Raw genomic sequence first — 19,216 nt, 5'->3', positions numbered from 1 at the left:
TATATCATATACATACATGCGATATAATGTACTAATGATAACAATAACAATGATATAATAATTAATGGTGATAATAATGATAATAACGATAAATGTAATAATATTGATATTATAATCGGAATATATATATATGTATATATATATATATATATATATATATATATATATATGTATATCGGAATATATGTATATATATATATATATATATATATATATATATAATCGTTACAATTGTTTACACTGTTCGAAAGAAACGTGATTTTCAGACTTTTTGAGTCGGATTGCATAATGTTCGTTCGAAACTAAACGCCAAGCAAGAAATCACTCCGCGAGTGTACGTGTATGTACTCGTATTTTATGAAAAGAAAAGAGATCTGTATTTTTTCGCCTTTCAACACGCGTATTATGTCTTTATAACAAACGAATAAATATGAAACATCGAGAGAAATAATTATAAACTTTCGTAAGATACCTGCGAGTTTTAAAAAAAAATCTTTATAACGATAAAGAACAAATAAAGATAATATTAAAAGAGCGGATAAATGAGATAAAATAAAGATTTGATGACGGTATAAAGTGCTAATAAGCAAAAGTGATAATAAGAGAGGAACGGTATTAGAGCTGATGCGGATAATCTTGGGCCTATACGCGTTGAATCTTTACGCATCGACGAGACTAGTTTGGTCGTCGATCGAATCGTTCCTTCGATGATCGAGAACTCCATTTAATGACTCCGCCTATCCGCCGATCTGTACCTCAAAATAATAATGACGCGTATTGACGCACGCACGTACGCACGCACGCACGTACGCACGCACGCACGTACGCACGCACGCACGCACGCACGCACGCACGCACGCACGCACGCACACGTGTCGTCGTATGTTAATTCGTAGAGCGCGAGACACTGCGACTCTTGATACGTGCAACAATAAGAAATCAGAGTCTAGAGCGGAGCGCGATAGACCTTGTTTAAATAAGAGATACACAAGATACGTACGCGAGTTCAACATTTCGATCGTACCTGATCTATCATCGTTACATATCTTTCAAGCACTTACACATAATCGCTAATTGAAATTTTCACGAAGAATACACACATACAAAATTTGTTTTCTTCATGTGAATGTAAGTATATATAGATTCCATTTACATGAAGAAAACAAATTTCATTTCTCGAGTGCGACCCAACTTGACAATTTTCCTCTCTTTCGCTTCAAGTCGAGTCACATTTAACACAATGATAGACTAAATCTTTGGAATTTCAAGTCAAACGCGTTTACTTGAAAAAACGAAGAGTTAATGACGATAGTAACACGGCGATGGTATAATTGTTTAATCTGCTTTTCGCTTTTACCGTTCCACTAAATTTTACTACGGATCTCGGGACTCGATTACATCTTTCGTACAAAGATATGTTTGTCTATAGTACAAAAGAATTTGTCGGACAAATTTCTAACGAAAGTTAGGATATCGTAGCTACGTCGGTAGTACCTTGACCGACCACGACGGCGACGAAGAATGGCGATGGCGATGGCGATGGCAACGGCGACGGCGACGACGACGACGACGACGACGACGACGACGACGACGATGGCGGTGACGGGCTTTGATTACTTTGACACGTGCGTGACGTTTAATACTTACAAGTGAGTCAGTGGGAGCGCAGCCATTTACATACATCTTTCATATATTTTCGGATACGTGTATCATATACCAATTTCTATAGACACGAGATAATTAAATGTACGGCACGTGATGTCAACGTAATCGCGAGAAGCCTTATATAATCGTTAATCCTCGAGATCTGTCATTCGAGCATAAAGAATACAAGTACAATCGTTTCATCACGTCGATAGAAACCAGTGAAAAGAGCACAACGACAAGATACATTGTCCACAACACATTCAAGCTCAAGATTCCTCGTCGCCTCGCGACCTCTTTGTTACATTCATATTGATCGGCAACGAGGGATCGTTACGCTCGGGAGAAACGCGGAGAAAGAGATTACGATTTACGCGAGCCAAGATGGAAAATGAGCAAACCGTTACGGAATGTGAGAAATCTGGAGATTATACTTACAGATATAATACGTAGTTTACATTATGTACCATGTCAGTGGTGCAATCAATCATTTCGTAGACTAACGTGATTAAAGGAAATAAATAAAGGGAGCGGAAGAAGAAACGGAAGTAAAGTGAGAAACTCTAGAAAGATGAGGATTTTTCATTCGAAAGGGTCAATTACGCCACCGTACGGTGTATCCATATCAGAAAAAAACCCGGAATGAAAACCACACCGACATTGCCGCCGACACATGAAGATACTGACAATGAGTGAGATTACAATAATATCTTTCGAAGGAAGAAATTCTTAAATATATCACTCGACGGAAAAATCCGATTATTTCTTTTCTGATACAAACACCTGCACACTTCGCATCGATATAATGCAATAAATGTATATTGTGTATCTCTATTGCCATTTTAATTCAAGCTCTCTTATGAGCTTTAACAAGTTGCGAACAACTCTCTGCGAGAAATTTGATGATGCCGAGCATCGCGAGACACGTCCTTCTCCGCGCGTTTAAAAATCCCTTTGGTATAAATTAACTATTAAATACGCGAATAACAACAATAATAATAATAATAATAATAATATATGATGATAATCGTACAGTAATAGTGCGTCGCGTGCGCGCACGGACGTGTTCGAGCTTTCTTCGAGCTTTCGATGAGTGTGGAAAAATATGTAAAAATGAAAATATATATCGACACTTTAGTCTTCACTCGATTCATTGATTTTGTTAACGTTCGTAAACTATTTATAAACGATTATAATAAAGATCATGTTATGTCATATGTACATGTACGCACGTAAGCGCGGGCACGCACATACACATGTAACATACCACGACCTATACTATATATATATATATATATATATATATATATATATATATATAGATGTAACATTTTGAATTCATTTGAATGCGTACGTCGATTGTGGCATTTATTACATTGAAAAAAATTGTGCCGATCATCGAGCCTACAATCGGTATTTTCGATTGATCGATAGACAATGGTAAAGAATAGATCTACTATTTTCTTTTTACTTTCCACGACAATGATTGCGGTGGTAATAATACAGTAAGAATAATTATGTAGTAATAGTAATAATAATAATAGTCGTAATGTAAGTAGTAGTAGTAATAGTAGTAGTAGTAGTAATAGTAATAGTAGTAGTAGTAATAATGGTAACAGTAGCAATAGTAGTTGCAGTAATAATAATCATAATAGTAATAGTCGTTAACGTTCATGATAAACGTGTAATAACAATAGTAATAAATCAATGAATCTTTTTTTTTTTTATACAACAACCACATGTAGAAGCGACAAATTAGAGTAGTAGAAATAACTATTCCTTAATCTCGCAATTTTATATTTATATATTTATATTTCTATATATTTATATATAATGTATATCTGTAATACATATATATGCATGTATGTATGTATGTAGGTATATGCACACGTATATACATACATATACGTACATACACATATATATATGTAAACATATAATCCTATCTGTATTAATATACATATGCGTAATTATGATGCGCGCACGTGCGTCCACACGAACGTAGTGCGGTTCCACCGTTTGGAAAAGCGCATTCATCGTACATATAATACACGCCGAACAACATACGATCACTTGATAATTCGTTCTTCTCTAAACGATAAGTAGAGCGTAAAAATAATATAAGGAAATGAGAGGGAGAAACATATTTCATTTAACAGTGGAACGAGAAAGCTTTGAGATGCCGAGAAAAATTAAAGAAACTTAACAAATACAGTACTGAAACATGCATTGTAATATCTCACGAATAATCGTAATGATTAGATAAAAATGTTTTAATTAATTAATCATTCTACGAAAATTTACAACTTTCGTGCACGCGCACGCGCTTACACACTCATATACATAATTATATATGTATAACAAAATGGCAAAAATGTTCTTTTCGATTGCTCGCAAATGAGGAGACTTTACGTTTCCCCGCACTCGTCAAAATTACATTATTATTACGCGTAAGTTATAATAGTAATAGAGAATATACGAATGTATAGAAAGATTCGTCATATTAATGAAGTAAATTTGACAAAAATCGTTTGGATTCGCGATTACTTTGGATAGGAATCCATTCGACTCCTAATTTCGTAGCGAAATCCATTTGTGACGTACTGCAATTTGTTGCCGTGGTGTTTATATCATATCTTTTAAATTCTCCAAGTAATTCAATAAATATATATCCATATGTATCCATATACATACATACATACATACATACATACACACACACACACACGCACACACGCACGCACGCACGCACGCACGCACGCACGCACGCACGCACGCACGCACGCACGCACGCACGCACGCACGCACGCACGCACGCACGCAAAACATTAATAATGCAGAGAGAGAGAGAGAGAGAGAGAGAAACGGAACCGGGGGGGAGGGGATGATGATAATGATGACGATGAAATATAAAGAGAGAAAGAAGAGAAGGAGAGAGATGCAACAAATCTTTTTTTCGGCATTTTCTCAGAATATTTTATCTGCGCTTTTTCTATTTCTCTTTGTTTTTTTTCTTATTTAACTTTAATTTCTCTTACTTATGGAAGATGATTTTTCTTCTCGAATATTTTTTCGTTAACCAGGCGATTATCTACGTGCACAAGAATACGAGATTGATCGACAAGTGAAATTATAATAGAAGACAGGACTAATATGACAAAATAGGAAAGACGTGGATACATGTATATTTGTCGTGTGTTTATCCGTTTACTGTATAGGTATTACGAATATGCCACAGCACCCGCCATTTAAAATAGTCGAATGTGCAAATACGCCAGTCATCAAAGTACCTGACGATAATAGGATCCTTTTTCTCTACCTAGAATAGTTGCGCGGGGTGTGTTAAAGTAGAGAGGAAGAGGGAAAGGGAGGGATATTTTTTATCCGTAGCGAGATGTAATCTACCGAATATCAGTGGTGAGTTTATCGATTTTTCTTAAACGTCTTAATCGCGCAGCGATACTTACTATTCGGAAGGAACATTGCGAAGGACTTGTATATCGCATAGTGGTCGCTCGTGACGGCATAGTCATGTACATTTCGAATCATCGCCAATCGCGATAGAAATAATCAAAGCTTATATACGCCAGACTTACTCTACGTTAAATACGAAAAGCTCGAAGTACTTTCTTGCACGTCACTAGATAAAAATGCAATTCTCCGAAAGAGATACCAAATTTATTCAAGTGCATTTATACACTGCATATGTTCTCTCTCTCTCTCTCTCTCTCTCTCTCTCTCTCTCTCTCTCTCTCTCTCTCTGTCTGTCTGTCTGTCTGTCTGTCTGTCTGTCTCTCTTTCTCTCTCATCCTTTACGTCGCGACTGTTTCTTTCCATTGAACAATACTTGTGCATTTGGAGGAGGACACATATCTGGCGTCGAGAGACCGAGTGTAGAAAGCGTCCAATATACCTAACTATCGAAAATTCTAACTTGATAAAGTCTTATCGTTAATGAAATAAGTAAAAACGAGATATCTTTCGCGTGCAGATTTTCGATCGCATCTCGCCACGAATGTGTCGAGATTTTCTCTCTCGTCCGCGCGCAATCGCACGTGTCTGGATGCAACTCGCGTAGAGCTCGCTCGCAGCTTGCCGCGACGAGACGAGAGTGAAAGCCAAAGAAAAGAATTACATGGAGGAATATTCTGCCGCTGAGATCGTCAACATTCGTCAACGCGAATACCGATCTTTCCGTTCTACCTTCCAGTCGCAATTTCGCATTTTCGCATTTTCGCATTTTCGATCGTGAGCCATTCCGCGCTCTGCTGTCATCCCTCCTGTGCATCCCACGCCGTGTCTCTGTTTTTTTCTTTTTTTTTCCCCCACATCTGTACTTGGATATTCGTGTTCTTTCTCGCGCTCTTACTCCTGAGCGCAACCTCTTCCTCTTCCTGTACTTTCCTTCTCTATGTCTCTTCGCCATCTCCGACTCCAACTCGTTTTATCCGCCATTAAATATTCATTCCGGTAACGTCTATCCCATAAACGACTCGACTACAAAATGCGCAAACGTGCTATTCATCTTATCCAATTCCGTTTATGTATACTTTTCCTCGAATTTAAATTTTCCAACTTTCGACTAACTTACTGACGATACTTGTTTCGTCTTCCGCTTTTCATTTCCGAAAATATCCAATATATTCAGCGATACTTGGATTCGTTCGATCAGTCATCGGTCGTTGCGACGAATCGGCAATTGTCACAAAATGAGAAATGAAAACGAACGACGTTAAGACATTGACGGAATAATCGAAGATTGACCCAGTCGCAACCCAGAAATTTCTCTCTCTCTCTCTCTCTCTCTCTCTTGCTCTCTCCCTCCCGCCTCCTCGCCGCAATCGCGTTGCGTTCGTTAACCGTGGATAGTGGACAGTGGACAGTGTCTAGTTGACCTCGCGTCCTCGGTGCTTAGTGTTGCAAACGGTTGATCGACCGATTCTACTCTTTTTTCGCGATGATTTCTAGCAGTAGTTCCCTTGTCGGAGCTCCGAGACACGCGTGGTGCGATGCGCGCGTAAATATAGGTAGTAAGTACGCTGAGCAGGTACTGGAGCGAGTAATACATGCCGGCGATTGCGCCATATCTTGTGGATTCGCATTCGGTTTTATCGCATTTGATACTACATGTAAATATGTTTGTATTTGTGTTACTGTAAAGTTTTCTCTCTCTCCGACTGTCTTGAACGGCGCGTTACGTCGTTGTGTGTCTTTTCCTCGTAGCTTCGTCTTTATACTTGACGTGTGTTTCGTGTGTATGTGTGTGTGTGTGTGTGTGCGCGCGCGTGTGCGTGCGCGCGCGCGCGCGTGTGTGTGTGTGTGTGTGTGTCGTGAGGATGCCCGCAGCAATACGTTGTGCTCCGTATTCCCAACATTCGTTAATTCATTCGCGCTCTATCGGAGGATAAAGAGCGGCAGCAAGACAATCCTCTTGGCCAATTTATTTGTGATTGAAGGAGAACGGGGATGGGCCCGTCACTGCGCTTCGATGGAAATGCACGTTCTGCCACTTGTTGTCCCTCTTGTGCCACACGCGGCTCTCCTCGCTTTGCTGGGTATGCGCTACACCTTGCCTGAGAAAAACCAAACGATGACGTTCGTTAGTCCAACTTGGACCCAATTATACTACGAAACACGGACACTTTCGGAATATCGCGATACCAGGGCATCTTCAGCGCCCTGGAGAAAATTATGTTTCAATAGCATACGTAACGATAGAATTGTGCGTTCCGAAATATTGTTGAAACAGACTGTGAGGAATAATTCTTGATCTTTCGATATTAAACAAATGTTTTAAAAACTATTATTTATAAGAGATCAATACGTGTAAGGGAAAAATGTTCCAACTTTAAACAAAGGTATCGTTTCGAGTTATCAAATTTTATCAATTACGTTTAATTAATTTTTCTTTTTTACAATATTTACTCACTTGTCCATGTACTGTGTCAGTCTAACGTACGCGATGCAAGCGGCATCCTCGCCGAGCAGGTGGACATGGGGATTCAGGATCGTCGTATTGACAGCCTTACAGTTTTTCCCCAGGACTGCTTAGGGTATTGACGAGAAACAAAGTCAAGAGTTACTCGAATACCGTGATTCATTATATATATATATATATATATATATATAGCGCGATATATAAAAAAAGCTTTTTACAATGCCAGATATTGCAAAAAAAAGAAAAGAAAAGTGAAGAAAGATGGGGAGAGAGAAGGAAAAAGAAACTAACTTGGTGTCCGATACCGCAGAAAAATGAAGAAAAATAGAAAAACGGGCAAATCAAAATGATATATTTCCAAGAAATATCTACGTTGTACAGAGCCAAGCAAACTTTTCGCTACATGATAATTTTAGAAATTTTGCTCATGCAAATTCATTTTTGATTTATTCATTACGACAAAAATTTAATTCTACTAATTTTCAATCTAAATTTCCCTCACAGAGTCGTAAAATATAAAAGAATTGATAAACATTTGGAAAAAGCTCATTTCACAAAAATATATTTTCTCGTTACTAATATTTGATGTAGCATTTTGGTGTATGTAATTTTTTATTAGCTCGATGTTTTTAATTAATGCTAAATATATTGTAAGAGTAGATATAATCTACTTTAACTCTCTTCAAAATCCTAACTTTTCAAATTTCAAAACTGTAAATTAATTATTAATTATTAATTATTTATTAATTCAAAATTTATTGATCTCATAATGATTTGATATTTTATTTATAAGAGGATACTTTGCTTTCTAAAAATAAATTCATTCGAGATACAGCAATAAATGTACGAAACATGCGCGCGCGCGCACACACGTAAAAAATATAATATTTATTGACGATTTCCTCATAAATACATTACAAAACGACAATGTAGTCAAAAGCAGCCAATATTTTGTAGTATATATTCGCAGCTTTATAAAAGAATAAGACTAGATTTTTCGCGAAAGTTACTTTCACGACTTGAACTTTTAGCACATGCGTTATCGGCTAAATGACAATTCACAAAACGTAAAACGCAATCCTTAACGCTGTATTAATCTGCGTGTGCTGCCAAAACTCGCTACCACTAAATACACGGGGAGCGACAAGCGTGAAGATTAATGATGATGCAAACGTGTCGTAATTACCATTATCAAAGTAAAATTTGTGGAAATCCATTCCCTCGACTAAATTACCTAGAGCCTCCGGCTCGAACGCGGTCAGATGTGGATCACAGATTTTCCTGGAAACACAAAGAGATTAGCGTATTTTTTACATAGTCTAATAATTATACAACAATATTTTTGTTTCCATCATGTTGTATTTAATGGCACGTTTCCTCGGAATAAAAAATCTCGTAAAAATCATTCCAAATTAACAAAAAGATACATATGTATACGCATATGTTGAATAATTGAGATGAAAAAAGATGTCACAAATATTAAAAGACGGAGTGTGCGTGCGTGCGTGTGTGTGTGTGTGTGTGTGTGTGTGTGTGTGTGTGTGTGTGTGTGTGTGTGTGTGTGTGTGTGTGTGTGTGTGTGTCGCAATAACGGATCATGATGTCCAGCATCGCGATGTCAAATTTATCCATCAACCTACAATGTTTGCACAAAAAAGGAAAAAGGAAAAGAAAATGAATAATTATGAAAAAATAGTACAGTGATTTATTTAATTGTTTAAAAACTCTCTGAAGAAACCTTTGAAAAGGCAGAAAAAATTTAATTAACCCAAGAATAAGAGCGCAGCAGAGCGCTTGACTTATTTAAACAACCAAATTGTTGAGCAAGAGTACGTATGCGCAATATCGATGGTAAAAATGTGTGCCAAATAAAATATACATGTTAATATTTCACATATTCGCTCCATTTCTATCAGCTAAATAATATTTATGTTTTTAAAAATGCATTTACGATAATGTTTTTTTACAAAACTGTTGAATATTTCGTAATCTTTTGTTTTCAAATACGACTAAAAATTAGGAGAGTTTGTTTGCGAGTTTCATGATTTTTTCTGCATTATATTATAATTTAATAAATCTTGCATAAAACATAAATTATATACAAGTGCGTGTGCGTGTGTGTGTGTGTGTGTGTGTGTGTGTGTGTGTGTGTGTGTGTGTGTGTGTGTGTGTGTGTGTAATTAACTGTAATTAATGTTAATTATCGCGCAACTTGCCATCACTCCCGTCAAATTTATATTTGTTCAGTAATATTTTTAATCAATTCTCTCTTGCACATATATGTATACGTCGCGTGTTATCGAAGGAATCGGAAGGGGGGGGGGAGAGGGGGAGGGGGCTATTTCTATCAGATTAATCGTTCAAATTTAATTCTAAGTGATATTAATCAAAGCTTAATAACAGTGGTTTAACAAAAATAAAATACAAAATGGAAATATTATAAAATATCGATATCCACGTAAAAAGCATCATCGAATGACCAAGTTTTCTTTAACGATGATATGATATATTGTAGTATCCTGAACCTTTTCATACTTTCCAATAATTCTTTTATAACCAGAGTATCTTTTAAAATAAAAGATTCATATAATTTGAAATAAATTGTTCCTTATTTACGTGAAAAAAAGAAAAATCCATCGTCCTTTGAAAAACAAATAAATTTATCGTTATACATTACTCACGTGTACGCCTCGAAATCTCCGGTGTTGATGCTCTCGATCAACTGTTCGGTCATCTTGATGATTTCCTGTCGGCGTGCTGGAATCGTCAATAGATGAATCAATGAATCGGACCATGTTGAGGCGTCCGGTACGCCCATTGAGCTTACCGATACGATTTTTTACGGTACAAACACAGTCGCATGCACTTAATCTTTTCATCAACTTTTTTTCAAGCCCTACACCTTGCGGCCCCCCGCGGTTGTACAGATAGAGTATAGAGCCACGATTAACGACGAGCGACTCGCGCGCAAATAATTAGCTTCCCGTATCGAGCGTTGTCGCAAATTGGATTCGTAGATCGAATCTTCGTCAAAGAGCAAATCGCCTTACAGCCTCGTCGAAATGACGAGCAGTTTGGAAAATTTCAGTTGCCAATTGTAGCAGTAGAATCTCGAAAGAGATAACTGTTTGTTCATTTTTTTCGAATACTCCATTTTCCGGTGTCGTATAAAAAATTATTAATACTTGTAACAATTAAAACTTTTATACAAGTCGCGAATAATTTCACACGTACAATACATCAATCAATCAATCAATCAATCAATCAATCAAAGAAACTAGCTCATGGAAAATTATTGATATCAATTGATTATGGTTAAAGTGAACGATACGTAAGTTTATTTTAACGTGCGCGTTTATTAAAATAAAAATAAATAAAAATATACAAGACGATAAGATCCATTGTACGACGAGACTCGTCGACCCTTTTCCACTCGAGGCTAACAGCTCAGGCTAACTCTTTGGCTCTCGATCGCTCTCAATGATTCGTTATTACAAACTAAATCAGACGAGCGCGCGTCTGATTTAGCGACGAAACATCGTTTCGTGTCGACTGAGCGAGATCCAAGAGAGTAAAGTGTCCAAGCGGAGCAGCGCGTGTCTCGCGTTTTCCTCATTCTCTCCAATGACAGAATTCTTTTCCCTCAGACTCGGATTCATTCAATTGACGAGTGCACGAGTCATCCATCGCCGTCAATGCCACACATACCTTACGCGTATCTGAAGCCCCCTCGATGAAAGTCCTTTCAATGAAAAGTCGCGTTCGTGCGAGAGCTCTCTTTGTGTCATGGGTAACGCGTAACGCGCTAATTTGCGTTAATTGATATTAACTCGACTCGACGAGACGGTGCTAAAGTCTAAATTGTCGCAATTATCTCGTTAGGAACGAACAGCCGGTCATTGGATCAGTCAACATTGGGAAAAAGATTACTGACTCGTTTGTTATTATATTTATTGCACAAATTATCTCTTATAAACATTATTCGTAATTCTATGAGCGTCTAAATAAAAACGACACTTGTCAAAGTGTCTTTGAATCAAATTCATATTTCACTATTTAATCTTTAATCTAACGACCACGGTGCGTTCGTCCATGTTATTACTTACGTCATAAATCAGCAATTGTGTATGTGAAAATTGTTATCATTCTTTAAAAGCAAAGTTCCACGAGGAGAAGGAGACTTGCGAAGCAAAATTTTGCTCCTTCGAAATCGCGAGATAGTATCCGTTATTACGTATATCCGTTTCACATCTTTGATCAGAGAGAAATTTAAGACTTTACATCGGAACGAATACGGCATACGAGATTAAGATTTAATATTTTTGGAACGCGAAATAAACGCGATCGTATAGAAAATAAAACGATACGAGAGCTACTTATCATCACGATGAAATATTGAATTAAAAAAATATCACAACAGATTGAAAAGTGTCACTTTGGCACTCAACCATTTCTAGGATACCACTACCACTATCACACAACCGCCAGTTTTACTATTATATACCTTACTCTCCCTTCTCTATCCTAACTAATTAAACTTTACCGTACCTCGGGTATTCTATTACGAAGCTAACGATCCTAGTCTCCGATCGATCTGTCTTTGGAATATATATTTATCAAGTTGTATTAAGCGTAGCACTCTCCTCTCTTCCGCAACTCTATGTATTTTACTATTAGGCGGCAGCAATTTCTGTGGAAATTACATGATGGCAAACTTTGCTCATTTGATATTTGATAAGCACTTGCGATCAGAGAGAGAGAGAGAGAGAGAGAGAGAGAATGTGTGTGTGTCTTTGTGTGTAATTATAACATTTGCTCAACAAAAATATTTTAAATAATCAGCCAAATTTGTCAATGTTGCTGTTCTCAACACATTGTACATAATGTAAAAATGTAACGCGATCTAAATAATCGATCGAAATTCGGAGTTTTCCTTCGTAATCAAATCCCGAGAAATGATAACGCTTGTTTTTCGCAAAAGCGGTTGCATCGCCTTATATATTTAATAAATTACCATTTGATAGTTGTCTTTCGTAAAGAGTATTACAAAAAAAACATAATTAGATTATATTATACGAATTACGACACGTGGTCATATTTCGTATCGATATTACGAGTCGTGCGATATTGTGTAACAAAATCAGAAAGAGAATGCATTGTGTAATGTATTTAAAGAAAGAAAAACATATTGCGTAAAACAAGAACTAAAACGTTTTACAGAAATTCAGCGAAATAAGTAATTCCTGTTATAATTTATTCATCATATTAAAAAAAAAAGTGCAAGACTGTAGAAGAAATTGCTAAAAAATAATTAAGATTCAATTGAATTGTAGTTCTTTTTTCTGGCAATATGTTTTTTTTTGCAAATTTTTAAACGATGAAACAACGAATGGAAGAGAGTAACGAGTACTTCTTCGATTCGTTCGGATTGACTTGATTTTTCTTCATCTCGTCGTCGCTTATGACGTAATTTTTCGCACTTTACCTGAGCACTGGGAGTTGGTTGAGAGCTGGCTGCAAGTCTTGATAGGACACACGATTCTTATGTCTACAAGCAATATATATATGTATCCCTTCCGTATTAAAAAATGGACAAGACGTATATAATTTTCAAAGCAATACTCAAGCTGCTGTACAAACACGAAGAGGATTAAGCTTCGTCCAAGTCAAACTGCTTCGTACTTTTAAATGTTTCTGCGAGTAACACACAGAGAATATCGTTAACTACATGTATATTTAACCGAGTTTATCAACTCGGTAATAGAATATGTATGTTTAATGTATAAATATAATATAATAACCCATTCATCATATCGTATAAGAGAATTTATTCCTGTCGTTTATTGAAGATTAAAGTACTCAAGATGATAATCAGCATAAATAACATGTAATCATCGAAATATTCATGGACAATCATGGAAGCCTAGCGCTCTCGGTTTTTAATTCTATCGAAATGCTATGTAAAAGCTATTAGCTTAATCCTCATGTGCGGTATCGTCTAAGAGGATTGACCGTCTCCCCCGAGAGTTCTTATCGTTCTTATCCGTTTTCTCATCTTTCTTCTAGTAAGCCATTTCCGTCGTCCAATCGCATTTGCGATATTGCGTTAGATTTTGCTTGGCTATATTATCGCTGGCCGATGTTGCAGTACTATTTTCATAATATATATGATGTATGTATAAACAGAACGCAAACATTTATTTTATTCGTCGTTTTTTTCCATATTCATTATTTTTTAGTTAAAATGCAATTTATAACATAGCATTCGAATGGATCCTCCTGTCCCCCCCCCTCCCATCCACTTTCCCCGCCTCCTTTACAATTCATTACCACGATTTTACTATGTTTAAATTAAACGATATGCGCGCATCTTAAAAAAAAAATAATTTAATTTACGTAAACAATGTCGTGAAATGTATATTCACAACTATCACAAATTATGACTAAAGAGATTTGATCAAGAAGATGACTTACATCGTCAATAACAATGTAAACACCGAAATTTTTACATTTCGACAGATAATAAACAATCTGCGTAATGTACAATAAATCTAATTCGTTTTGATATTAATTATAGAAAGCGATCAACGCAGCTGAATCAGGTAGATAAATACAAGACCATACTCTCAACTCATTTTGATAAAAGTAACATGACAATACGGACCATAGTAGTAGTTGATTCAAACGTATACGCGGACGATCTGACTAGTTTCGATTACTTACTACTTGCTTGCGATGAACGGAAAAACGTAACGATTACGTTGAATATATGGTATGATAAATGGGATGAAATATACACACAAAAATGAATTCTTAATTCACGTATATTTTTATTCTTGAATGCTATTATTTTCATTGATTAAATATGAAATTGCTCTCTTCAACTGTTCATCATCAATCAATAATAAATATATTTGTGCAAAGTATACTTTATTCTTACGATCGTAGTCTTGTTTCTAGTATCAAATTGTGACAAGCTCATCATGACAAGCTCAATCACGTTATTTGAAAGCTATTTATTCTTGGATTAATAATTATATATTTGAAAGTGCGGCGCTCGACTTATACTCGAAGCTCATATTGTTTCACGCGTTCACGGCCAACGGTGTACATGACAACTCAGTGGATCCCAGTATCAAGCAAGATGATTCACCTTCTGTTCGAAAATAAGTTTGGTTATTACTAGTAAATATAATGCAGTTGGCAGAAGTGAAAATTACTGGCGTTGCGTCTCGTTTCTTCCAGCAGTAAAACCAGTAAACGATCCCAAATGGTCCGAAACGTTATAAAAACTTTCAGGTTTAAAATTGCATACTTATTTAATGTTAAACGGGCGCATTTCTATTCTTTAAAATTAAGTAAAATTTCTTTTTAATTAAGTATATCTTTTCGCTTTTGAAAAAAATTTATTCTAAAAATAATTTATTCTTAATCGAAGATTATTTATTCTCGGCGCTATTCTAAGCATAAAATATTCTTAGATTAAAGCATTTGTTCATTTCTTTAACAATTCATTTTTTTTGTGTGTATAATCAAGAGAATTCGATCCATTCATTAATATGATAAAAGTTTATCCAAAATACATCTATCGTAGAATCCAGTAAATTGAATTTACATACTTGAGAAATACAAAAGTAATAAAAATCATCCAAAACATAGATGTTTGAAATCATAAAATTATTAATTTTGGTTACAGTAGTCCTTAAATTTTTTTCTCATGATATCCGTTGAAACTTAGGCGGCAAACCGTCTGTTATTCCTAATTGGCACATTCTTACGCACGTCTTGGTATTGTTTTTATAAAACCTCACGTGCAATTGAACGAAATTGAAAAACTAGAAAAAAATAAAAATCTTCCTATGTAGACAAAGTAGTCCCTCGAGCCTACACTATAATTAATAATTATTTTATTATAAAATTTAATTTTTATTTCTTCTAAAAAATTATTATCTCGTCGTATATAACAAAAGGTAACAAAAGGTTTCATAAAAACAACTCTATATTCTATTAATTAAAAGACAAAATTATTGTTATATTTTTTTCTGTTTATTTAAACACGTCAGACGGTAAAGTTATCTAATCTTAAGACTAAAAAAGTCCAATCTTAAAACTTGTTATTCAAGTACTCTTTCCGTTCCCCACTGTGGGGTGAGGGGAGGAATACTTGTATTTAAAAGAAGCACGAGGCGACCCAGGCGAGTTTTATAGCAAACCACAAGCCGTGCGGCTCCAGCGCGGTAGTTGACACGTACGCCTTTCCCTCGCATTTAGTCCGAGTTTACGGGAATCGACCGCGACGGTTCTCTTACCGTCTTCGGGGGTGGATGGATCCTCGTCGAGGACGCAGTCCATCCGGGACGCGTGTCGGCCGACATCGCTCATCCGTCGTGCTTCCCGTCGTGCTTCCGCACGGTTTTCTTTCTCTTTTGTTGGGGGGATAGAGGTACATGCAGACGCACACGAGAATGCGCGATCACAAGGCGGTACAAAACGTGCGCAGCATGCAGAAACACACAGACACAAACAGAAACAAACCGGTAACACGCAATGCCATCCGCGCGGATTAATCTCGCGGAAGAGGAGTGCCGATAACTCGAAGCTTCGATAATCGTCGAAAGAGGTTTCAAGAAATTTCTTTCGACATACGTAAAGAGAGAATTTAACACACTAAATCCTTGTGAATAATCATTCTTTTCAATTTTATTGCTTTGTAAGATGAGCTTTGTGAGCTTCCCAAATTGGCCAATCACATATTCGAAAAATACTGCTTGTTAATTTCATCGAGCTATTCAAGTGTCAATGTTGATAATCGCATTAACGTTAGTTGTCTAATTTGCGCAGGCAGCAGTTACTTGACATAATGCCGCGTATTACATGCCGCGGTCAAGATGATACCCCCCCAGAAGACTCTCCCCAGGAGAAGCTTCTGCATCGGATTAAATCGAGCTTACGAGCTATCGGCTCAACGGGGACGACAACTGGGATAAAGTCGCAATTGCGACATTTGCTATAAAGAGGATAGAGGGTGGAAATAGAAATTTATTCGTGTTAAAGTTGAATAGTACTCGTTGCATTTTTATATTCTTCTTTCTTATATTTACTGACTTACTAACAACAAGAAAGATTTTCACGGGAAAGTACAGCCCGAGCTTCGCGATTAATAAAAAAATTAATTATCGCGCTAGCATTGAATGTATTGTTATCGTGAATATCTTTCCCCTTAAACATTTATGTTTAACAATTATGAAAATGAAAAACAAGCACGGTTACAATTTTCGTTTGCAGTTCTCTAATTGAATTCTCTTCCAACGTGTAGAGAAAAGAGACAAGATTTTATGAAATTTATTAACAGATTAGAAAAATTGATATCTCAGAGCAAAATGACAAAAATGACTTTTAAAAGCGCGTAACGTTTCTTCACGTCAATAGTCATCGTGTCGATTGTAAATCGGAATGTCTCGATCGGCCCAAACAGGCCGATAACTAATCGTATCATTTTCATTTCGTTTTATTCGTTTTTATATGCAAAGAAAATGTAAGCACATTGTTTTCAACAATTACTTTAATACCGATTATTTATGGACGACGCGAATGGGACGTATGCGAATGTTTTCCGCGTTTTCGCCGCGGATTGATACGTATTTGTAATATATAAATATTCTACACGATTTTCTCTTGCAAAGGCAAGATACTTCCCGATATTTCGGCAAAATTACTCAACTGCCATTTATATCACGGCTCAGTGCAAACCGCTTTACCAAAGCACAGAGAGCCGCGTTATACTATAAGACATCACGTGCACCGCCCCTCGATCAATCCAAGTCAGTAATCATCTCAGTCATCGATCTCGATGACTTTTAACAAGTCAGATTCGATGCATTGAAACATGCAGAGGGAATCCGCAAACGACGAAAACGAAATGAAAATATAGAGAAAACTGATGCTCCGAGATTTGACAATTGGACGTTTGGCAACACGCGTAACGTACGTCAACCGATTAGTAAACGCAATGATTAACGACGATCAAAAGTAATTGATAAAATTCAACAGCATGCAGCGAGAAGGAAAAAGAAATGTAAGGCTCATTTCCACCCTCTGGGAAGAAGGAAAGAGGGTAGATAGAGAAAGGAAAGGTGTCAGATTGTGTCGTGCTACAGACCAGTGGACGAGGAATCCTGACGAGGTCGCGATCCTGCTATCGGCTCGTTGCTGTCATTCGTCGGGTGATTGACACTGGCTGCTGGCGACGACGGCGATGCGCCGACCTGGCTGTTCTGGCTGTTGTTGCTGCTACCACTGCTGCTACCGCCTCCTGCGCTGCCAGCTAGTCATGCAATCAACCAACCAAACACGAGCTAGTGTCAACGTCAAGAAAGCCTTTGCGCATTGCGTTACGTCGCGTCGCGTCGCGTCGCGTCGCGTCGCGTCTTGTACCACGTCTTGACCATTCTCCCTGGCGATGCGTCTTTAGATCGGCTCAACTTGCTCCTCGTTTTTCGTCATAACAACACGAAATTAATATATGAGAGAAATCATACGTAATAAACATGTCTCGAAACTACTCCATACGTACAATTAAGACGTTTGATCCCGAACGTTCAGTTCGGGACTTTCTTAAATAGATTTTTAAAAGTCGATTTTAAGTTAATCTTAACTTTTTTATCCAGAAAATATATAACACGCGTAATAATTTACACAACAATTTAAAAAAGAAAAGACCGAAAAAGTATCAATTTCGCTGTATAATCATATTTACCTAGTTAAGAAAATGTTAGACGCGGATAAAGAAAACGAAAGCGCTAATAATTTTAATAAAATATATATATGAGAAAATTCTTATTACCAATAGACGTGTCGATTATTAATGAAGAAAATGTCTTTTCGATGATAGAAAAGAAAGAGTAGAAAAGAAATTATTATATATAGCTAGGAATCTATAGCAGTTGGCTGGCTGAATAGAAAAGCTAATTTTATTTGACAAATTGATTGCATCATATATATATTGGTATGACTTTTCACGATTTACGTCGTTGCTATTTATCTGTTTTTACTCGGCCGTCAAACTTATTCCACGGAGATTTCACGTGGAGAATTCACGGAAACAATCGTGGCGAGAGATGGTGTAAAAGGCGCGATCGATCATTCGCATCGTCTATTCCCGACGCTCGAATCCGTATTTATTATTTAATAAAGATCCGACGAAAGAGCGGGGCAGAGCAAGGGAGCGTTCGTCGAACGTTATATCGCCAGAAGGCTGAACCGGCCAACGCGAATCATTGTATTTTATTATTATAACTATGCGAGTCGTGTGACGGAGAAGGATGAAACATGGAAAAAAATCAATCCGATCAATCGATTATTTATCAAACGGTGTTAAAATATTACACAAGTGTAAACGTAAACACGAGTTGAGAAAAAACGCCGAAAAGCGGCGCGAAAAGAAACGAGAAACTATTGAGTATTAAGTATAAAGAGACAGGCTTCCTTTTTTCTCGTTTTCGTCGCGCCTCTCACGGAAAGATTATTTTAAGTCTGCTGACGATTTTGAGACTAAGTCTAAAGTCTAAAGAAAAAAAACGAAAAAATCATCGGTGCTCGTGTGGATGTGTAACGTGAATATACGTATGACAAAGA

At 36.8% G+C, this 19,216-nt stretch overlaps 1 protein-coding gene across 25 annotated transcripts in view; it reads right to left on the bottom strand.

Moving 5' to 3' along the window:
- Window positions 1–4,665: 4,665 nt before the first annotated feature.
- Window positions 4,666–19,216, bottom strand: part of LOC105205626 (calcium/calmodulin-dependent protein kinase type II alpha chain) — a 99,655-nt gene continuing 85,104 nt past the window's right edge. For 7 of the 25 annotated variants that reach the window (XM_039449724.1, XM_039449726.1, XM_039449728.1 and 4 more), the window contains 6 exons: window positions 17,742–17,906; window positions 13,068–13,130; window positions 10,264–10,339; window positions 8,769–8,863; window positions 7,574–7,691; window positions 4,666–7,217 (listed from right to left, as the gene is read on the bottom strand). In XM_039449724.1, the coding sequence (XP_039305658.1) occupies window positions 7,085–7,217; window positions 7,574–7,691; window positions 8,769–8,863; window positions 10,264–10,339; window positions 13,068–13,130; window positions 17,742–17,906 (650 nt within the window). In that variant the 3' untranslated portion in view covers window positions 4,666–7,084. Of the gene's footprint in view, window positions 7,218–7,573; window positions 7,692–8,768; window positions 8,864–10,263; window positions 10,340–13,067; window positions 13,131–13,635; window positions 16,006–17,741; window positions 17,907–19,216 lie in introns of those variants that run through there. The other 18 variants (XM_039449734.1, XM_039449748.1, XM_039449742.1 and 15 more) reach the window with 7 other exon arrangements.

The sequence above is a fragment of the Solenopsis invicta genome, chromosome 5 (genome assembly GCF_016802725.1).
Source record: "Solenopsis invicta isolate M01_SB chromosome 5, UNIL_Sinv_3.0, whole genome shotgun sequence".
NCBI lineage: Eukaryota > Metazoa > Arthropoda > Insecta > Hymenoptera > Formicidae > Solenopsis > Solenopsis invicta.
The sequence above is the reverse complement of the archived record's forward strand: the minus strand, read 5'-3'. Positions and strand labels throughout refer to the sequence as shown.